This window comes from Chinchilla lanigera, unplaced genomic scaffold, assembly GCF_000276665.1.
Source record: "Chinchilla lanigera isolate Chin_1 unplaced genomic scaffold, ChiLan1.0 scaffold00059, whole genome shotgun sequence".
NCBI classification, from domain to species: Eukaryota; Metazoa; Chordata; class Mammalia; order Rodentia; family Chinchillidae; genus Chinchilla; species Chinchilla lanigera.
The window spans coordinates 14612096-14635235 of NW_004955460.1; the positions used below are offsets into that span (position 1 = coordinate 14612096).

Below are 23140 nucleotides of genomic sequence, written 5' to 3' on the forward strand. Positions count from 1 at the left end.
TCTGTGGCATAAGCACCTGCCTGGCAAGTGAAAGGTCCTGAGTTCGATTCCCAGTACAAAAAAAAAACAAAAAGAAGAGGGGCCTGGTCAGAGGAGACCCTGTGGCCTGGACGGGGAACCTCCATCCCTGCCTCTTCTTCCCGCTGCTTCCTGGGGCCAGGGGTTAAGCGCCTTTTCTTCTGCCATCTTGGTGCTGGCTGGAGCCATGGACTGAAATGGTCCAAAGAAACCTCTCCTCCTTTAAGCTGTGGCTGTCAGGTATTTTGTCCAGTGAGAGGAAAGTGGATAAGGAATGGACTGCATTCTGCTTATAGGAAAGTGTGGTTGGGGCTGGGGATTTAGCTCGGCAGCACAGCACCTGCCTGGCAACTGCAAGGTCGTGAGTTCGATTCCTGGTACTGGAAAAACAAACAAACAAACAAAAAAAGAACATGTGGTCAAAATGCCTATGTGCTGGACCAAGCTGTGACCAGTGACAGGTCTCAAAGAGCCGAGACCATGTAAATATGCAATGGGGCCCCCTCAAGGCCCCACAAAGAAGAGCTCAGAGTCAGCATTACACATCGATAACAGGGAACCCCTGAAAGCTTACTGCCCTGCCTGCTTGGGCAAGCAGACCACTCTCAACAGCCTGGGCACCCCCAAATCTTGCAAGTCAAATGATAATCTTCCTACTGAACTAGATCATACCTGTGAGCATCTTAGGTTGTCCAAGTGACATCTCTTTCTATGGCTTTCAGGTTTTCTGTATTTGACCCTAATGGTTCTTTCCAGCCAACTTTATATGTGGTTGATAATTTGGGAAAAAACAAACAGGTTTTTGTTTGTTTGTTTTGTTTATTCTTTGTTTTTTTTTCCTTATCCACTTTCCTCTCACTGGACAAAATACCTGACAGCCACAGGTTTTTTTTTGGTTTGTTTTTTTACTCGGATTGAACTCAGGGCCTTAACACTCAGTCCCTTTTTATTTTTTATTTGAGACAGGGTCTTGCAAAGTTGCTAAGTTGCCCAGGCTGGTCTTGAACTTGCAATTCTCCTGCCTCAGCCTCTCAGAGTGCTAGAATTATAGGTATGTGTCATCTGGCTAACTCCTGGTATTTCCTTGGGCAAAAATGCCACCCTTGTGCCTCACCTGCAGGTAAGGATTCATTCAAAATCTATTTAGGGAGCACCTGCTATGTGCTGGACCTGTGAAAAGTGACGTTAGTTGGTAATAAGAGCCCTCACAGATGATCAAGTTAAGGTCCTAATCCAGTACTAATCACAGGCATGCACCACCATGCCGGATCTGTTTTATTTTTCAGCAAAATGATAAACACCCGTCTTTAAAAAGCTATAGCTCCTTTTGCAGTGTGAACAACGGTTGCAGTCCTCCAGACAGGGTCTGCATTTTCTTACCTTATGCTCTTGGAAGACACAGGCAGGGGCACTGGGGGCCTGTGTATTAGTCCAGCAGGGAGTGTCTGCAATGTTGCCCGGCCCTGGCTTATTAAGAACATTAAAATAACTCAAGGCAAGAATGGCCCATCCCCGATATTCTTCAGTCCCTCTCCAGGTATCCAAAGAACAAGGGCTCGTTCCTGTCACACAGCTGAGCCCTGCCTGGGGCTCGGAGGCAGGGTGCTGCGGCAGCATCTGCTCTGCAAGCCAATGACACTAGAGTTGGGAAAGTTCCAGATGCCTCACGGTGGTACTGAAGCTTGAGGCACGTCTGCTGGAGGGTTGAGTAGTGGGAGAGAAGAGACCACTGAGAGTCCCAAAATCACCCAGGACTTGAACCCACCTCCAGCAACCCCGGTGGCCTCCCTTCTGCGTCCTCAACCACAGAACAGGGCTGCCCTGCTGCCTCTGGGCATCATTCCTGGCACTCGCAAGGCCTCGCCTTTCACATGAGGAAAAGACACGGGATGCTTGGCAATGCTCAGCGTACGCAAGCTTTATTGGGCTATAATGGCAGTAATTCATGGGAATGAGCCACGTGACAATGTAAACACAGTTTTCAGCACAAAGTCTGAGAGCAGATGGTTACAGCGACACAGCCCTGCCCCTGTGGGCCAACCCTTCTCCCTCCTGCAGTCTCCCACCTGCACACCGGAGCCTCCTCGTCTCCTTGCTGTCTCCTGGAGGTTCTGCCTCCGCCATCACTGGGCTGGCTCCCCTGCTCCACCTCTGATCTGCCTGCTTCTTCCATCCCAAGGTCACCTCGGGAGGAGCTGAGGAGCCAAGGTGCCCCATGACTGATACCCACACACGGGGAACCCACGTCCCCGTGACCTCAACCCGTCTGTTTGCTGCAACACCTTTTCTTCAGTGGATATGGTACACGCGGGTTTTGATAAAAGGTGACGCATTTATAAAACAGTCTGCACACACTCATCCTGGCCTCAGCATGCAGGCAGAGAGTAGGGTGGCTTCATCATGGGGACAGGGAGTGACAGGGACGAAGCATAAAGGGAGAAGCCCTCCCCAGGAGCTGGACGGCCTAGGGGAAAAGTCAGGTTTCATCTGAGTTCTAGTTCAAGTGCACTCCAGCAATAGCCCTAACAGATGCAGAGTGAATCATGGAGATGATCCATGACAAGTGTAGATTTCTGTGTGGTGTGTGTGTGGTAGGTGTGTGTGTGTGTGTGTGTGTGTGTGTGTGTGTGTGTGTACACCTTCCTCTTTGCAGGTGTGCCCAGCTGCCTGTATGACCTTCCACTATGCATCCTGGACCATCTGTAACGTCTTTCCTAGCACTGGCATAGACACAGCCTCCGCAGGGAGGGCACTGTGAGCCCCCAATGGATGGCAGATGTGCCAACAGGAGAGGAACAGGTGAGGGGCAGCCAAGCCCCTGGGGGAATCCCAAGGGAACACACCAACTGTCAGAGTCCTGCTTGGCACAGGGTGGGGTTGGGGTGACCGAGAGGCTCACAGCAGTGGCTGCACTGTACATATGGGCAGATGGCTAAGGAGGTGGCTGCAAGGGTCTTACGGCAGCGGCCGGACTGTACAGATGGATGGCCAGTATGGGCAATCAGCCACACGACCCGTCCTACTCAGTGACACACCACCCTGCCCAAAGCTCCCAGTCTGGCCGTCAGTGAACACTGACACGGGGTGGGGTAGGGGGTGCTCACACAGTGTATGTTCTGACAGACTTGTAGAGGGGCGGGAGCAGCCCATGGTTCTCTCGCACAATTTCCAGGTACTCAGAGGATGACTCCAGCAAGAAGGGCCCACAGCACAGCTGGCAGCAGCACCTGGGTGGCTCCGGGTTCTTGTCAGACATGGAGGAAAAGTCAAAATCAGTCATGTAGGGTGAACAAAACCCCACGGGTCAATCATCGCCCACCAGAACCCCTGTCAGGTGGCCTTATGAGCTCAGCACAGAAATGCCCACCTGCCCCCATGTATACACAAGGGTGAGCATAGAAGGAGATAGGTCACAGGGTGCTGCAACTCAGCCACTTGGCGCAGTCTACAGATGTCCCTTTGGCACACCATCCCTGACCTCGGGGCCCACTCTACCATCAGAGCTGCTCTAACATCAGGACCCTCTCAAGTATCCTGGCCGGGCCCTGGGCCCCAGCTCCTTCCTGGACAGGGCCCAGCTGTCCAGCCCATCCTTTCAAGCACCCACCTCCACCACGTCCTTCTGCTGGGTGGCATTCCGCAGGGTCATGTACATGATGAAGGCCAGCATCACGGTGATAAGCGTAGCGCACGGGAAAGCAAAAACAGCCGGCTGGAGTCCTGAGAGTGACAGGGGAGTGTTACAGGGCTGGGGAGCCAGGACTCAGATACTCCCCCTCAGGTGGCTGGCCCAGTCAGGGAGGGATCAGTCAAACCAATGGTCTCTCTTCTCTTTTAGGCAACCCTAACCCAAGACTTGACAAAAACAAACTAGGGTGTGTGGAAAGTTGGATTTTTTTCAGGTACCCAGGGAATGAACATAGGGCCTTCGCACTAAGCTACACTGAGCCCTTTTTTATTTTTATTTAATTTTTTTTTTTGAGATAGCATCTTGCTAAGTCACTGAGTTGCCCAGGTTAGGCTTGAACTTGCCACATTCCTGCCTCGGCCTCCCACACTGCTGGAATTACAAGTGTGAACCACCACTCCTGCTTTGTGTGGAGGATTTTTAGCTATGTCTGTGGGTTGCTTAATAGTAATCTCTGAGAGAGGCAGCAAGAGTCTCGATCTCCGAAGTGTGGACTGGGCTCAGCGACTGACCCCTGGCCTACAGCAGATGGTAGGAGTGATGGTGTAGGACTCCTGAGTCTAAGCCATGAAAGACAGCACTGCTTCCTGCTTCCTCCTACCTCTTTCGGGAGATGTGGCTTTGGGAAGGGAAGCCAGGAACGAGAAGCCAGGTTGTGAAGCAGCCCTGTGGCCTCTGCCATAACCTCCCACCATCTGGGCTCACCTACGGAGCCTGTTGCTTGGGAGCAGCATGGCAGAGGGGGAAAAGCCCAGCATCTGCAGTTAGGCAGTCCTGGGTTTGAATCCTAGCTCTGAACAGTCTATCAGATGCTGATGTGAACCCCCACGCTGCCATGAAGAGGCACAGAGGTCAGGGATGCGGCTATGCCTGGCACATGTGGGTGGCCAGGAAGTATGGGCTCCCTCTCATTCCCCCACACCTTCTGCAATGAGGTTGCTTCCCACGAAAAGGGGGTGCGGTGGTGCATTCTTATAATCCCATCACCCAGGAGGCTGAGGCAGGAGGATTACCATGCATTTAAGGCGGGTCTGGGCTACATAGTGAGTTCAAGGCCAACCTGGACTACACAGTGAGACCTTGTCTCAAAAAAAGGCAGGGGAGGCGTGATCACCTAGACTATTGTCTTCCCTAGAGAAATCAGGGCATCCTGGACACTTGGTGCCCAGGTAGTACTAGGGCTGCAGGGCCCAGGGTACCTGATAAGGCCCACAAGTTCAGCCAGGGCCTTGAGTGGAGCATTTTCTTAAGGGCTCAGAGAGGGACTGGGGACACTAGAAGAGACAGTGACAACATCTGCACTTGCAGGGCCAACCTGGAAGCCAGGCTCAGCTGCCAGGTTTGATATGAACTCCAGAGCACTGGGAAGAACCCCCATGCCTAGAGATGAGCACTGGACCCAGAGTCCGTTGTTGTTTTTTGTTTTGTTTTGTTTTTTTTTTCTGGTACCGGGAATTGAACTCACGACCTTGTGCTTGCCAGGCAGGCACTGTGCCGTTGAGCTAAATCCCCAGCCCCTTGGACCCAGAGTGTGAAAGTGAGGTTCAGGCTCAGGCTGACATCCAGTCTTGTTGCTATTCCATGCCTCAGTTTCCCCTTTTGTAGCATGGAAAGTGGTACCAGATAAGGCATCTGAAAGGCCATTTCTTTTTGCAGGGTCTTGCTATGTAGTCCAGCCAAGCCTTGAGCTCACTTGGTAGCCCAGGCTGGCCTCAAACTCACAGCAAATCCTCCTGCGTCAGCCTCCCAAGTGCTGGGGTTACAGACATGCGCCACCATGCCTGACCGAAAAGCTATTTCTGAGGGGTCTTGGTTGGGACTTTCTCAGGATCTGCTACTACAGCCTGGTGGTGTCTATGACAGTGGGTGGGAAGAGTCAACAGTAGCAGTCGGGTGGCAGTGCTGGGGGTGGTTGCTAGTGGTGATGACAGTGCCGGAGGAGTTGTCTGTTGCCTGCGCACTGGTGGTGGTAGCTGAGTTGGTTGCTACTGTGTGGTGGTGCTGGCAGAACTGATGGGTGGGGATGTGAGGTTGGTAGAGTTGGTTGCTGATGGTGCTGGTGCAGTCGGGTGATGACGTGAGGTTAGTGGCATCAGTTGCTGTGGTACTGGTGGAGCTGGTTGCTATGGTAACGGTAGAATGTGGTGGTGCTATGAGGTTGGTAGAGCTGGTTGCTATGGTATTGCTAGTGTCTGGTGGTGGCAGCAGGGCTGAAGATTTCGGTTGCCTGTGCATCACTACCGCTGAAGCGGAGGCGTCACTTACTGGAAGGCCACACCTGGACCTTGTGGTACTGATGCGTCTTGCTGATGACGTTCTCAGCCCGGATGCTGAAGCAGTAGTCTCCAGGGTCGCGGAAGGTATGCGTCAGGTTGTAATCCATGCTGGCCACGGACATGGGGTGGCACTCCCCTTCCTCCAGGGGGAGGCACTCGGACTTGAGCCGCCAGCACACGGTCAGAGGGGGGCTGCAGGGCACAGAGGCAGGTTTTCAGAAAGAGTCGACAAGGAGCAGGAGCGCAGACCAGGTCCAGGCGCGCTCCAAGCACCACATGCTCTCCAGCAGGAAGTGCAGTGGTGCAGAAGGGAGGTCCCAAGGCCCGGAGGGGACCCCAGGCTAGTGAGGCGACACGTGCACAGTGTTCAGCAGAGGTGGGGCGCCAAGGAGCACTGCCCATGAGGAAGTCAGGGCAGGCTTCGTGGAGGAGGTGGTGTTTAACAGGACCTAAGAATAATCAGGCTCTGACTGGGTTAGAAAGAGGCAAGTACTGGCTCAGAAGCTGGAAAACACAGGTCTGTCTGATGAACGCTGAACAAGTGTTCCCATTTCACTCTACCCCAAGCCCCAGGAAAACACAGACTCACTGCCCCTCAGTGACCAGGTCTACCAAACCCAAATGGCCCTCCGTTCTCCAGGTAGTAAGCTCCAATCCCAGTTCTGGGGATTGAACCCAGGGCCTTCACACTGAGCTATACTCCCAACCCTTTCTACTTTTTATTTTGAGACAGGGTCTTGCTAAATTGCCCAGGCTGGGCTCAAACCGGCCACCCTCCTGCCTCAGCCTCCCAGAGTGCTGGGATTAGAGCTGTGTGCCACCATACCTGGTTCTCTCCATGCTTTTTTGAAACCCACACTGCAGACAGCCCCAGAGGCACGTCCTACCTCTCCAGGACCCTGAGATTGGAGCTGTGCACGGCAGATTGGCTCCAGGGGCTGAAGTAGGCTCAGGAGCACCTGTCAGAGGGTAGAAGACCTCAGGGCACCTGCGGTGCACTCTGGGATTCACTCACCTCCCCAGGAAATTCAAGGTCACGGTCATCTTTTGGAAGGTCTGAATCAGGGTTGGCCCCAAGACCTGGATGCCTCGAAGGGTTTCTGTAAGGGAAAGGGGTGCCATTAGCTGAAGACTGTCGCAGAGCTTCCATGGCTCTGGGCTGTGTGACCTCTATCCTGATGTCTCTTCTATCCCTCTTCCAGGGAAGGTCACACAGCTCTGTCCAGAGTACTGTCCCTGCCAGCAGCAGCAGCAGCAAGTGCCAGAGCAGCTCAGAGGGAGAAGTCGGAGAAGCAGGCAAGGGCCAACCATCCTGCTCCCTGACACCAAGCTGTCGCTTGTGCACTGGAAAAGTACCACCCCACTGGTAAAAACTAAGAAATGTCCCATGCCTGCCCAAAGCCAGAGAGAGATGGGCGTGGGCATCCCCCATCTGCACCCTGTGTGGGAGCCTGAGGCGCCCACCCTGCTAGGCTGACCCTTGCCCAGAAGAGGCAGATGCAGCCCAAAGGAGGTAGGGAAGCAGGAACTGCAAGTGCCAGGCAACCGTGGCAAGACCTCTGGTCACATCTGAGCTCTAGGAGCGGGCAGCCCTTGGCCAGACTCCAGCTGCACCATTGGGTTGCTAAGTGACCATGTGCCTGGGCTCCAGCACTCTGCTTATACCCACCCGAGAGGACAGTGGAGATGCCAAGAGGACTACAGGGCATGAGAAAGGAACCCAGCGCCAGCCTGAAGCCATTCTAACCTCAAATGGGTGGCACCTGGAGCACCTTGGGGACCTGGACACTCAGCCTGCACCTGCCCACCCTGCACCCACTCACCCTGCAGCTTCAGTGAGGTGAAGAAGTCACCGGTCTTCTGCACAATCCCCTTCGAGGTGCCGTCTGGCTTTGCCTCCTCCCATTCGGCCACCACCTTAAGCTTCACCGTGAAAGTTCCAATAATCGAATAGTTATAATAGACCACGGAGTTGTCCGTCACCAGCAGGGTCCTGGAAGGTGACAGGGAGGAGGGAGATGGCAGGCTGTTTCTCCTTCCTGTGCCTCAGAAGTGATTCGTGGTACTTGCTCGATAGAGCAAAGGGCAGCTGTACAGTGATATGCAGCTACCCGTGTCCTCCAAGAGGCAGACGGGGACAGTCTGATGGTGTTAGCCTGTCAGAACCACCCACAGGGTTGCTGTCACCAATGCCAGCACCTGTGAACCCCGTTCCCAGTATTCAACCACAGATCCCTTTTCTCACCAAAGGTCAGAGATCTTTTTTTTTTTTTTTTTTGTCTTTTTGAGACAGGGTCTCACTATGCAGTTCAGGCTGGCCTTGAGCTCACTTTGTAGCCCAGGCTGGTCTTGAACTCACAACGATCCTCCTGCCTCAGCCTCCTGAGGGTGAGGACTACAGGCATGGGACTACAGGTGCCACCACACCTAGCCAAGGATCCACATCCTACCTTTCATGATTCAGCATAACGTTGGTTGTTGGTTCCATGAACTTTTTCTAGTTTACTCAGATAACCCTGAATGCTCATTCTATCACTTCATGTTTTGGGGGAGGCTGTTGTTTCTTTTTTTGGTTGGGGGAACTGAGACAGGGTTTTGCTATGTACCCCAGCCTGGCCTTGAACTCACAGCAATCCTGCCTCAGCCTCCTGAGTGCTGGAATTACAGGCATATACCACAACCTTTGGCTTAATTTGTGTTTTGTATTTATTAATCCTTTCATTCTTCCTCTATGTTGGGTTTTTTCCTTCTAACTCCTTGAGTTGAATGTTTTATCTTCACTCTTAATAAAGAAAACCATTAAAACTGTAAATTTATTTTTGTTTTGTTTTGTTTGGTACCTGGAATCAAACTCAGGACCTTGCACTTACCAGGCAGGTGCTGTGCAGTTGAGCTATATTACCTGCTAAAACTATAAATTTATATCTGGTTACAGCTTTGAAACTATTCTCTAAATTTGGATGTATAATATTTCATTCATTCTCTCTAAATAAACACTATGTCATCATTTAGGACTTTCTTTTGCGGGGTTGTACCAGGAATCAAACTCATGACCTCACGTTTGCCAGGCAGGGACTGTGCCACTGAGCTAAATCCCTGGTTCTCCACCCTTTTTTTGAGACAGGCTCTCATATGATCCAGGCTGGCCTCAAACTCACTGTGTAGCCCAGGCTGGCCTTGAACTCATGACCCTCCTACCTCAGAGTCCCAAGTGCTGGGATTATAGGTATGCATCACCACACCTGAGTAGGGTTTTTTGTTTCCTTTGTTTAGATTTGTTTTGTTTTGTTTTGTTCTGTAGCGCTGGGGATGAAACCCAGGGCCTCAAGCATGCTAGGCAAACACCACCCCTGAGCTAGAACCCCAGCCCCCTAGAATCATGTTTTAAAATACTGAGAGTGGGAATCTCTTTGTTTGCCTGAGAGGCCCTGGTTCACCTAGACAGTCTAACGGTGTGATTTAGGGTGGAGGCTTTGGGTCACATGTATCCCTTGACTTGAAGTTTGAGGTCAACCACATGGCAGTCAAATCAAAACTATGCAAGGAGCCCTACTGAGGCTGAATTGTATCCCCCTCAAAAGTTCACAGGCTGAAGCTCTGATCCCCAATGTGACTGTATCTTTAAGCAGGTAATTAAAGTTAAATGAAGTCATTAGAGTGAGGCTCTAATCCAACAGAGTAGTGTCCTCACAAGAAGAGGAAGAGGGTAGGGTGTGGCAACCCAAGTCTCTAATCCCAGCACTCTCGGAGGCTGAGCCAGGAAAATTCCAAATTTGAGTACCTCCCTGGCAGTTTAGAGACTTAGCAAGACCTTGTTTTAAAGATAAAAATAGAAAAAGACAGGTGCTATAACTCAGTGCAAAGACCCTGGGTTCAATCTCTAGTCTTCAAAGAAAGAAAATAAGGAGAAAGAGAAGGAGAAAGGGGAAGAAGAGGGGAGGAAGAGAAGCTGAGGCTGTACAGGTCAGTTGCAGATCACGTGCCTAGGACACTTGATTCCCCTGGGTATAGTCCCTAGCAAAAGGGAGGGAGGGAGAGAAGGGGGGAGTGAGTAAACGAGAGAGCATCTCCCCACCCCACCCCATCACAGAGGAAAAACCAAGTGAGGACACAGTGAGAAGGGCAGGAAGAGAGACCTCACCAAAACCAAGCTTGGCAGCACCTTGATCTTGAACTTACAGCCTCCAGGACTGTGAGAAAAGAAAATGTCCTTTGTCCCCAAGTCTGTGTTTTCTATTACCCGGTTGGGCAGACTAACACAAATGCCAATAAAAACCTTGAGTCAAGAGACTTGGCAGAGCTGGCAACTTTGTGACTGCGTCACACTATGGTACTGAGAAACTACCAGGTCTCACCCCACAGCAGCGCTACTCTTGATGCTGCCGTCAGCTGGTTTTATTCTGTAATCTGATTTTCACCAGAATCAACTGCGACTATAAATATAATATAAGGGATGACCAAACTCTAGAGTGAATGCTTAAATTTCAAAAACATTTTACAGTAAAAGATGCACTGCCAGGAACCCCCCTCAAAATCTTCCCTTCACTTTGAGTGCACTTAGCCCGTCATTCTTGCTGCTTTCTGAAGCAGTTCTGGAAGTCCTTTTGTGTGAGTGTCTTCAGTTGTGCTCACAACTGCATCCATGTCCTAAATTGATTCAAGTATTTCCCTCACATGGTCATTTCATGGTCACTTTGACGCTGGTGAAGTGCCAGAAGTCACAGGGTGCTAGGTTCACCAGATCTGATGAATAAGATGCAGGACTCACTGTCAAGTGTTTACTAGCTTTCCTTTCCCTTGGATGACATTTGACAGCAGCAGCATTCACCGTATTTTTAATCACACCTTGTAAAAACTCAAGAGGACTTCCGAGCTGGTACAATGCAGTAAGTGTTTGAAGTGAGGGTAGGAGTATTCTGAGGCCATTCATGGCAAAGTATCTGCATTTTCTTTTCTTTTCTTTTTTTTTTTTGTACCAAGAATCGAACTCTCAGCCTCATGCTTGCCAGGCAGGCACTGTGCCACTGAGCTACATCCCCAGTCCTTCACCGAATTTTCTAATCACACCTCATAGTCGTCTGTGAGTTCTCTGAAACCTCTTTCATCAATTAACGGGCTGCAGTTTGGTCTTGGGAACCCTCCACCCCTGAGATTGGAACTGATGTCAGAGTTTGTATTAGTTGGCTTTTTGTTACTGTAACAAACACCTGAGATGATCAGCTTCTAACAGAAAAGGTTTACTTGGCTCACGGTTTTGGAGGTTTTGGTCCATGATCAATTGGGCCCACTGCTTTGGGCCTGTGGAGGCATAAGACATCATGGTGGCTATGCATGGTAGATGAGGCCTGTTATGGTTTGTGTCTAGATGTCCTCCCAAAGCCTCATGCAGTCATGGGGCAGGCTTCTAGAGTTTATGATTGATTCCTGGTCCAATGCTGGAATTATGGGTGTGAGTGCTACACCCGCCCTGGGGCAGAGAGCCTGCATACAATATAAGGGAGGGAAAGAAGCTTACTCTCTGCTGCTCCTCCCTTTTGCTCTTGCTACTTTTGCTGTCCTCTGCTGCCATGAACTGTTGCCCTCTGCCATGTGCCACTGTGCCTCGGAGCCAGCTGAGTATGGACTGAAACCTCCACAAACTGTAAGCTAAATAAACCTTTCCTTCCTTAATTCTGGGCACCAGGTATTTTGTCTCAGCAACAAGAGAAAAGTAACTAAGACAAGGCCCATTTACCTCATAGTGAGGGAGGAAAGGGAGAGAGGAAGAGATGAAGGGGTAGGGTCACACAAGCCCCTTGCACTGCATCTTTCTTGAGAGATTTCCCTAATGAGACCTTCTTTATAGATTTTGATACTCTGTAATATTTTGATGCTAAATTTTCAGGGAAAATAGTACAGACTTGAGCCTTTGCAAATATTTAAAGAAGGTTCTATTATGGCTGGGTGTCCTTCAAGATCAAAGAGAGGAATCCTACTGATCTTGACTTTCCTTAAAGGGTGGTACTAGGCACCAATGGCCTTCTTTACAGGGCTATGGTGGGTTCATGGGTGGCCCCAGCATCCCTGGGCCTGATACACAGCAGGTGCTTCAGGAATATTTGGTGGGACAGAGCACTGTGCCTAATCACAACCCCCAGCTTGGGACTTGGGGCGCTAAGCAGGGGTGAATAAGGACATACCCATCTCCGAAGTCCCAGCGGTAGAGAAAGGAGGCTGACTTGAAGAAGTTGTTCGGGTCATGGAGGAGGAAGGAGATTTTCAGGACAGTCTTGGTGAGATAGGAGCTGGGCCAGGGCAGGGAGGTGTTCTGGGAGACCACGATGTTTCCCACGAGGAATTCTGGGAAAGATAGGGGAAAGGTGAGTCCATGGAGATGTAGGGAACAAGGAGCCTGGAGTGACGTCATGGGCAGCTAGTGAAGCAGCTCTGCCAACCTGGACTTTCTTGCTATCAGAGCTGGGTAGAGAAAACAGTCCTACAGGGCCCTGAACACAGAGGCCCCCACTTCCTGCCCCTGCTGCCTGGGGAGTGGCGAAGACCCACAGTATGTGCTCCTTGCACACCTTCTGCTTCTGAGCCCCTTTCACCAGGCACCTCAATTTTCTAACACAGAAGACACCCAGAACCCGAAACAAATGCATAGACTTTTTTTTTTTTTTGGTGTTTGGTTTTTTTTCCGGTACCGGGAATCGAAATCACGACCTTGTGCTTGCCAGGTAGCCGCTGTGCCACTGAGCTAAATCCCCAGCACCACAAAAGAAATAGACTTTGAAAGGAACTGTGGGGAAATCCCGTTGGCCCTCCATACCCAGGGCTTCTCCATGGGCAGGTTTAACCAGCTGTGGATAGAAAATACTTGAAAAACATTGCCTCAGTACTGAACGTGCACCAACATTTTTCTTGTCATTATTCTCTAAACGATACACTAACAACCACTTATACAGTATTTGTATTAGATCAGGTATTGTAAGTCCTCTAGCAATAAAAAATATAGGAGACTAGACATAGGTTGTGCAAATACTATATACTATTTTACATAAGAGAATTGAGCATCAACAGATTTTGATATCCATGGAGGTCAAGGGACCAATCCCCCACAGATACCAAGGGATGGTTCTCTTTCCCCTTCTCCTCCCTCTTCTCCCTCCCAATCCCCAGTACTGGGGATTGAATCCAGAGCCTTTTCACTGAGCTACGTCTTCAGTCCTTTTTTTTTTTTTGTGAGACAGGGTCTTGATAAGTTGCCTAGGTTGGGCTCAAACTTACTGTCCTCCTGCCTCAGCCTCCCAGAGTGCTGGCATTATAGGCGCACACCACCATGCTCAGCAGGACGACTGCATTTCAAACTGTTACCTAAGCCAATATAAGTGTACAGTTCTAAGTTCTACAGACTACATTTCTACTCCCAATGCTCTGTGCTGTGTCAGGCCACCGTTCTAAGTCTCATTCTCTGAAGGAAGAAAACAAACAAAAATTAGACACTGATTTTTTTTTTCACAACCAAAGCAGAAAGTCAAATGTGCTCAGTCTCAAAAGCAGAATAAACATACGACAAACTCTCATGTGAACACTACTACTGTTAATGTTTTGAAACACTGAAAACTATGTGCGGATGTATTAATACATACATACCTATATTAGACACAGCTTACTGCATTGGTCATACAATTCTGTGCTTTGGTTTTTTAACATGTAACTTTACAAGCATGAGTATTTACTCCCGACACTGCAAACTCATTGTAAATATCATTATTAATAGTTGCAAGACTCAATGTATTTAACCAGTCCTAATGCTTCCTACTTAGCTTGTTTATATCTTCTTTTGCTATTATAAATACCACTCCAGCGAACATCTTAGTGCACAAAGCATTGCTCCAGTAGAGGCAGGGTTCCTGAAAATGAATTCACTATTAAACAATAAGCTTCAAAAAAATAAACAGGCAGGGCCAGGGATATAGCTCAGTGGCACAGCGCCTGCCTGGTAAGCACAAAGTCATGAGTTTGATTCCTGGTACAAAAAAAAAAAAAGCTTCTAAAGGGCAAGAGGGCAGGAACCTGTTGAACAGAGAGAGAGAGAAAGAGGGGAGAGTGAGAGTGAGTGTGGTGAGGGAGGAGGGAGAAAGAAGCAGCAAACAGGACTGGGGATGTAGCTCAGAGCTGGAGCACTTGCCCGGCATGCAGAGTCCTGGCTTCCATCCCCAGTACTGCAAAAGGAAAAAAAAAATCAGTAAACAAATGATCAGGTCAAAGACTAGGATAATTTCTTTTTGTTTGTTTGTTTTTTCCAGTACCGGGAATCGAACTCACAACCTCATGCTTGCCAGGCAGGTGCTGTGCTGCTGAGCTAAACCCCCAGCCCCATGACTAGGATAATTTCATCATTATATATTGACCAGGTGATCTCCGAAGGATCATAATTTATATCCCTGGTAGCAATATCTGTTTTAACTGTCCATTTCAGCACAAGGCTGCCAGCAGTAGGTATTATCCTTTTCTAAATCTTTTCAACACAACTGATAACAACAGTGACCCGACCAGTGGGTATAATTTACATTTCTGTGATGAGTAGCGAGGCAGGAGTTTTTTTCTCTACATCAAGGGTTTGTGGGAAAATTGGCAAATAGGAAAGATGCTCACTTGTGATGGGCAGAATGACAAAGCTCCGGGCCACCTGATGACATATCCTGCAGTTGGCGGCAGTGACCCAGACGGAGACTGGGAAGTCCCCAGGCACATGGCCCACCACACGGATAGTGGAGCTGAGGTCCTTCTCCTCCTTGCTGGTGAGCATCAGTGGGGTGTGGATCCAGTGGAAGCGGTAGACGTGGGTGTTGGCGGGCAGGGTCAGGCTGCCGTTGTCCTTGGCCACCAGGCTGGCTGAGACGGTCACCTCTGTTCCCATGGTGGCAGGGCCATCGGTTGTAAGATCAAGTTCATACAGGCCTAGGAACGCAGAAACAGATTGTGTTTCAGGACAGGCTATGGCTAGGAACCCCTCTGCCACCTCTGGGCCGGCTCCATGATAGCAGACTGATCCCCCCTTATTAGCAGGGGTCAGAGGCCAAAACCCCCAGTGGAAGGCTGAAACCAATAGTGCCAGACTCTGTTGACTATGTTTTACCTACTTGTCCATACTTATGATAAACTTTAATTTACAAATTAGCCAAAGTAAGAGATTAGCAACAGTACATAACAGTAAAATAGAACAACTATAACAAATATAATGCAAAGAAAATTAGGTGAACCTAGCTTCTGTCCTCTCATTCTACTGTACAGTCTGGCATGGTGACACATGCCTGTAATCCTAACCTTTTGGGAGGCTGAGGCAGGAGGGTTGCAAGTTTGAGCCCAGCTCAGGCAGCTTAGAAAGATCCTGGCTCAAAATAAAAAATTTAAATTAAAAAAAGGGGGTGCTCAGGATGTAGCTCAGTGTGAAGGCCCTGGGTACAGTACCTGGTACAGAAAAAAATAAAAGTGGCATTAGGGCAGGCTCTTTACTCTCTGACCACCATTTATCAGAAGGAGGATTATTGAGAAATGCCAGTGTTGGTGGACCACAGGCAAATGAAACCTTGAAAAGCAAAAGCGTGGATAAGGGAGGACCACTCTATTCTATGTGACCTATGGGGAAGCTGAAATGCACCTCAAATGAATTGCTCAAGGGTCACACATAGGGCATTGTTAAACTGGGGCCTCAAAGCCTGACTGACTCCAAATCACAGTGTTTTTTTGTGTTTTTGGTTTTGTTTTGTTTTGTCTTTTTGAGACAGGGTCTCGCTATGCAGTTCAGGCTGGCCCTGAGCTAACTTTGTAGCCCAGGCTGGTCTCGAACTTGCAATGATCCTCCTGCCTCAACCTCCCAGGTGCTGGGATTACAGGCGTGCACCACCACACCTGTCTGTTTTGTTCTTTTTGAGACAGGGTCTCACTATGCAGTTCAGGCTGGTGTTGAGCTTACTTTGTAGCCCAGACTGATCTTGAACTCCCAGTGATCCTCCTGCCTCAGCCTCCTGAGTGCTCCCGAATACTGGGATTGCAGACGTGCAACACCATGCCGGGCTGACAATCACAGGTTTTTTGTAAGTGTCTCCACGTTAGTTTCTTTCCTCACCAGACCACCAAAGCCTTACTAAGCACATGTTGGCTCAGTCTGACCTGTGCAGCCTACACCTGGACAGTAATGGCTTGTGTTTGTCACTGAAGGGGCCACGGCCTCTGTCCCTGCCCAGAAATGCCCTCATCGCTTTTATTTGGACTAGGCTTTACACATTGAGCAAAATTCAAGTTTGAAAGATGAAACTGAGTAAAAGACATGGCCATTGTCCCAAGTCGTTATTCTTAAACTATTTTAGACATCTACATGATATTTTATCAAATAAGCAAGGTAAGATTTTTTTTCTCCATACTAGGGATTGCACTGGGTGACATCCTCATTCTTTTTTTTATTTTTTCAAATGTTGAGATAGGGTCTTCATAAGTCACCATGTTGCCCTGGTTGGACTTAACCTTGAGATCTTCCCATGTCAGCCTCCCAGAGTGCTGGGCTTACAGGCATGTACCACCACACTGCGCTACACGTAAGATTTTAAAATAAGATTTATTTCCCTTTGAATCAACCTTGTTAGAGCTGGAAGGCCTTGGGAGTGGCAGAACAAGCCTTGGGAAGGTCCCTGCTGATCCAGAAACAAACCGTCTTCCTCCGTCATCTTGCTTCTAACTCTATCTACAAAGAGGTTCTAGTTCCACACCACCCAGAATGGCAGCCAAGCCTAGTCCAACTGTGGCTATTTGTCATTAAAATGAAAAGAAAGAGAAAAACCTACTCTCTCAGTCACACAAACCACATTTCAAGTGCTTAGTAGCTACCTGTAGGTAACGGTCACCCTAGTGGGCAACAGAATCTTTTACTAGCTCGTCTCCAGGATTCCTGCCAGGGCCAACACTGCAACTTTGTGATTCCAGCTGAGATAGCCCCTTGGGGAAACTGACCAGAAATATCTTAGAGCCCTTCTGGGGACCCTGGAGACCATTCTGTATGTTAGAGGCAGAAAACTGGGACTTCACCATAAATAGAGGCCAGGCAAGGGCTTTAACATCCTCCTCCCATCACAGTGAAGGTAAGACTAATTGTAAAACATCTGAAGATGAAGAAAAGTATAATATATTGCTTGGTATGGTAGCATCTGACTGTAATCCCAACACTCTGAGAGGCTGAGGCAAGAGGCTGCTGAGTTAAAGCCCAGCCTGGGCAACTTAACTTAGTGAGAATGTGTCTCAAAATTAAAAAATAAGCAAAGAGCTGAGGATGTACCTCACTGTAAAAGCCCTGGATTCAATCTCTAGGATTGCTAATTTTTTTTAATATTAAAAACTGAAATAGTCAATAGCAGCTATTGTTACCATTGGGGGTACCTCCTACGATACACAAGTCATCCCTCAGTCTTGTGGGGAACTGGTTTCAGGACCCCCATGGCTACCAACATTCGGGGATCCTTTTCTTTGTTCTATTTCTTCCTTTGTGATATCAGGGATTGAACACAGAGCCTATGCCCTGATCTACATCCTCATCTTTTTTGAGACAGGGCTCTACTAAGTTGCTAAATGGTCCAGGCTGGGCTTGAACTTGCAAACCTCCCACCTCAGTCTCCTAGAGTGCTGGGATGACAGATGTGTATTGCACGCCCACCTTCAAGTCCTCATTCAAATCACATGCTCCATATACTTCCCATCATCTCTAGATTACTTAAAATATATACTATGACACAAAGACTATATAAGTAATTGTGCTGTGGGTTTTGTTTGTTTATTTGTTTGTTTTCTTTTTTTTGAGACAGGTTTTCACTATGCAGTTCAGGCTGGTCTTGAGCTCACTGTGTAGCCCAGGCTGGTCTCAAACTTGCAATGATCCTCCTGCCTCAGCCTCTCAAGTGCTGGGATTATAGGTGTGAGCCACCACACGCAGCTTAGTGCTGTGTTGTTTAAGGAATGACATGAACAAATACTCTGTACATGTTCGGTACAGATACAACTTTTTCTCAGTATTTTTAATCCCTAGTTGGGCCAGGTGTGGTGGTGCATGCCTGTAATCTCAGCACTTGGGAGGCTGAGGCAGGAGGGTCATTGTGAGTTCGAGACCAGCCTAGGCTACAAAGTGAGCTCAAAACCAGCCTGAACTGCACAGCGAGACCCTGCCTCAAAAAGAAAGAAAAAAAAAATTCCTAGTTGGTTGAATCCATGGAATGAAGAACCCATGGCTACGAAGGATTGACTGTGTATATATATATTTCAAATTATGTTCTTTATATGAAATTGTGTATTTCATATTTTTCAATTCTGTATTATGGGCATTTTTCTGAATAATTATTCTTTTTTTTTTTTTTTTGGTTTTTTGAGACAGGATCTCACCATGTCACTCAAGCTGGCCTTGAACTTGTTATGTAGTCCAGGCTGGCCTCGAACTCAAAGCAATCTTCCTGCCTCAGCCTCCCAAGTGCTGGGATTACAGGTATGAACCACCACACCTAGCAATTCAGCTATTTTAGACAGTATATTTCATATAAGCAGGTAAGACTGTGGTTAATTTTTTTTTTTTTTTTTTTTTTTGCAGTAGTGGGGATTGAATCCAGGATCTTTGTACTGAGCTACATCCCCAGTCCCCTCTAAAAGAAATTTTTTTTTTTTTGTATTTAAGGTAAGGTCTTGCTAAGTTGCCCAGGGCTGGAATTCATAATCTGCCTGCCTCAACCTCTCAGAGTGCTAGAATTGAAATTACAGGCATGTGTCATTATGCCCAGATAGCAAGTAAGATTTTTTGTTTGTTTGTTTTTCTGGTACCGGGAATCGAACTTACGACCTTGCGCTTGCCAGACAGGCGCTGTGCCGCTGAGGTAAATCCCCATCCCCTACAAATAAGATTTTTAATATAAGATTTTCTTCATCATAAAAGTAATAAATATGCATGAAGAATATTGGAACTGCCCCACTGCCCTTCCTTCCAAAGACAACTGTTGTCATATTTTTGAGCTCATCTTTTTCATCCATAGAAAGTTTTCCCATAGACATATCACACACTGCACACAATTTTGAATTCTTTTATTTTCACAGGATAACACATCAAAAGCATAAGTACGGTTGCACTAACATCAATTTCAGTATTTGCATGCTAATCCCTCAAGCAGGTATTATCTAATGCACGCAGCCCTCACGCTGGCCAACAGCGCTCTGCGCAGGTACATGTGCAGCAAGCACTGCTCTCATCATTTGGTTCTTTCTGCAGGTGAGGTTTCTGCAGGGCATGATGTCGGAGGGTATCCAGGGCCCAGGGCGGAGACTGCATGCACCTGAGCGGAAGGACGAGCAGGAAGGCTGCAAGTCCCATCCTGCCCACTTCATACAAACTCACCTTCCCACCAAACTCACGCTGGTAGAGCCAGCGACAGAACTACTGCTTAGGCTCCAGGCCCTTCACTGGGCAGTACTATGGTTACTAACCACATGTAATTAATTTCGAATTACTCACATTTGATTGCTTAAATTTAAGTAAAATGAAGAATTCAATTTCTTGATCACACTGGCCGCATTCCAAGTGCTTTACAGCCCCATGTGGTCAGAGGCCGCTCTCAGACAGAATACTTCTATCCTTGAGCACCTTTCTATTAGCCAGCGCTAGCCTAACCCTCTGAATTTCTTCTTTTCTTGCATGCTCTGTTGTAGTCCATCTGCCCCAAGAACAATCCCCAGCAGGACATGGTGGTATATATGTATAACCCCAGAACTCTAGAAGGCTGAGGCAGGAGGATTCCAAGTTTGAATCCAGCCTGGGTAATTAGCATTACCTAATCATAAAAAATAAAAAAAGGAAAGGGCTGGCAGATGTAGCTCAGTGGGAAGGCCCTGAGTTCAATCCCCAGGAAGGGAAGGGACACTCAATCATCTCATCTGGGCATGCTCCCTTTCTCTCTACCGCCACTTACTCCATTGCTTAAGGCCCGCATGCAGCTGTGTGAATCACTGCTCCATGTGGCCCCTGACCTCTGTGGCACCCCCTCAATGAGCTTCTTACATAGTCCGTCTGCTCACGGACCGGTCTTAGTGTGGGGGGCCAGGTTCACATCTTGTATCATCCATGCTGCCGCCAGCCAGTTACCTTTCACGTCCCCCCACATGATCTGCCCTTTCTGGCCTCACGGCTAGAATGCCCTTCTCTGCCAATGTGTCCATGAATGTAACATCTTGCAGGAAGTCTTCCCTGTACCCTCTCCCCTCAGAGCTCCTCCTGACAGCCTGAACACACTGCTGTCAAGGTGTCACACTGAATGAAATTTTCCTCTTCTCCCCTGGTGCTCTATGGACTCCCTGAGGACAGGGGTCATTTCCAGTCCCTCTGTGCATAGCAAAGTACATGGCACACAGTAGGTGTTCAGCACTGCTGCTTCCGAGGGACACCTGCAGGGACCAGCTCACGTGGCACTGGCTCAGCGGGGGAACCCAGAAATGTAGAACATGGTGGACTCAGCAAAACTATTTGAGGTATTTGACCTCAACTATGTCCCATTCACCACCTGGCAGCATTACCTGCTCCCACTATGGACTTCAGCTTCAGCCTTTCCTCTTGCCCATGTTCTATCTTTCCTGCTCTGAATCCCTTTCCTTCAGGGTCAGCTCTTGAGTTACAAAGCCGTTTGAGTCAAGATGCCAAGGGCTGGTCATTTCCAAGGAAACGCTGATACTGAAACAGGGACCTGCATTAACCCTAAAGATAGAATTCCAGGTACTGCAGTGGAAACTGCACCAAGCTAATACAACAGTGCGTGTATCACACAGGGGGCCCCTGCTGCCAGGCAGATTTACCCCACAGTCTCTACCCCCAGGACTGAGCTCCATTCTTCTTCCCTTTGGCTGGGAGGCGGCATCCAGCTAGGCTACGCAGAGCAGTGCTTGGATGAGAGGCCACCTCCTCCCTTCTCACTCTGTTCCCTCATCCTCTGCACCCCCCCCGACCCCCCGTCGAGAAGTGTGGGCCAGAGTGAGGCTGACAAGTGCCAGGGACGTTCGGCTGCATGCTAATGGCCATCCAGCATCTGCAGTGAGATGGGCGCATGTCAGCACCACGCAGATCCGTTGCCAGGGGAATGGAATCAGGGGGGCAGCCGGCTGGGGCTGGGAGAAGAGAAAGATGGGGGCAGGGAGGGGCTATGGCTGCTGCAGATATTTCACAAACGCTGGCCTGGCTCACAGGAACCTCCCTAGCTGCCCTGCTCTAAGGAGGCTGTGAGGTCGTTTTGCTTAGGTTGGATTTGGAAAAACAGGTGTCTCAGACCCCCTAGGGCAGTGATGGCGAGGCTTTTTGAGCTTTCAGTGATACTGACAGTCCACTGCACAGCCTGCCACAGGTCGCAGGATGTCACCACTGCCCTAGTGGATGCCACCCTCCTTTCTCTCTCAGGGCTTTTGGGATTGTCCAGGGCATCAAGGCTGAAATGGACCATTAAAGGTCTTGCCAAGAGTGGCTGAAGCAATCAAGCCAGGCCTGGCGCTGAACCTGTTCAACTTCATCTTTGTAGACGTGGGAGCCCTGGTAACTCAGCCTGGTAGTTCGGAGCCACCAAGGAAAGAGCCTGGGGACTCCACAGGTGCCCCTAAGTGATCCCGAGCTAAAGGACCAAAGCAAAAGGGGAAGGGACAATTTTAAGAAACACCTACCAGTCCCCAAGGTTTCTACTCAGAGCAAGCACCTTTTCCCACTGCACAGCATGTAGGAGTCCTGAACATTCTAGAAAATGGTTACATCAGCCCTTTGCCATAGTATACCAGCCCCAAACCTTTCCAGAGACCCCTGACATGTAGATAACACAGCCTGGAATTAATTAACATCCCAGAGCATGGCCTTCTGACCTATAGAGCCTATGAATTGTGTAGGACAAATTCATGCAGAATGACCTTAACCCCAGGAAGAGCAGAATAGGTTTCTGAGTACCTATATTCCTCCTATGGGTGTGGGGGAACGTATGTTCCCCAACCCAGTCTCTCCTACTGTAATTTTGACAATATCAAGGGTGCCACCCATGATTTCCTTTTTTTTTTTTTTCTTACAATTCAGAACACACTGCTAATTTCTAACACATGTAGCCCTAGTGGGCTAGATGAAATTTCTAGGGGGAGCCTGCCCAAACACAGTTCCCACAAAATGCTCCTAATTCATGCCTACAATGCAGGTTTTTAGTTTACCTTTTCTTTCACAACTTTGCATCAGATCCCTTCCTTTCCCTACCAGTTTTTATAGAGGGAGAGCATGTGAATAATGAAAAACGCTGAGTACTGCTTATCCCCCTCCCACCTGTTCCTGACCGCTTCTGATCTAGATGTTGTTATTATTGCCAAAACGTGTCAGAAAGGTTGGTGCCAGTCTTCCGTCGGTGGGAAGGTGCGTACGGTGTGGGCCCTGCAGAACCTGTCCATTCGAGTCCATTCTGGAAACGGCTCACAGAGAGGCAATGGCAGACTGGCTTTCTGGGCTCTAAAGCGCACCCCGTCCCCTCCCCGGAGCAGCACTAGCTGAACGGAAACCTCCCCAGATAAGGGGACCTCTTAAGGCAGAAAAGCTGCCCCAGGGCAGTCTCTGTTCCCCGTGAAGCTGTGCCCCGCCCGGTCGCGGGTGCCAAGTCCCCAGGCATTGGGAGGGATGCCCCCGACACCCCATGCGCTTCTCAGGGCAGCGCCGACCTGAGAGGGGCACGAAGCCCCCTCAAGTACCGGAGACACTTCTGGGGAGAGGGGCTAAGAAACAGAAGGGAGAGAGGACAGAAGGGAAGGCATCGCAGCACCCCGCTGGCCTCCCATTCTCTGCAGGGCGGCCGCAGAGGCCTGGGGGGAGGACCGACTGCGCAGGTGGCACGGCGCCACCTCAGCCTCCCAGGCTCCGGGTAGCCGGGTCGCCTTACCTGCAGCCACCCTCGCCGGGGCTAAGGGCAGGAGGCAGGCAAGCCAGAGGATGCGGCCTAGGCGAGCGCGGACCGCCAGGGCCATCGCGGAAGGCGCGCGAAGCAGAAGGCGCGGGGCTCGAGCTCCGCAGCTGCTCTCCCCGGCGTGCGCGCGGGCTGTGCGAGGAGGTGCGGGCGCCGCGCTCGCTCGTCCTCGCCAGGGGACACCCTGTCGCTGC

At 49.4% G+C, this 23140-nt stretch overlaps 1 protein-coding gene across 1 annotated transcript; it reads right to left on the reverse strand.

Moving 5' to 3' along the window:
* Window positions 1-1908: 1908 nt before the first annotated feature.
* Window positions 1909-23140, reverse strand: Tmem130 (transmembrane protein 130; the record flags this gene model as incomplete). The annotated part of the gene is given in 8 exon segments (XM_005397919.2): window positions 1909-3262; window positions 3626-3738; window positions 5972-6174; window positions 6998-7082; window positions 7806-7975; window positions 12162-12321; window positions 14620-14925; window positions 22923-23140. Coding segments are annotated over 8 exon segments (1399 nt in total), but the record flags the coding sequence as incomplete, so codon positions are not given.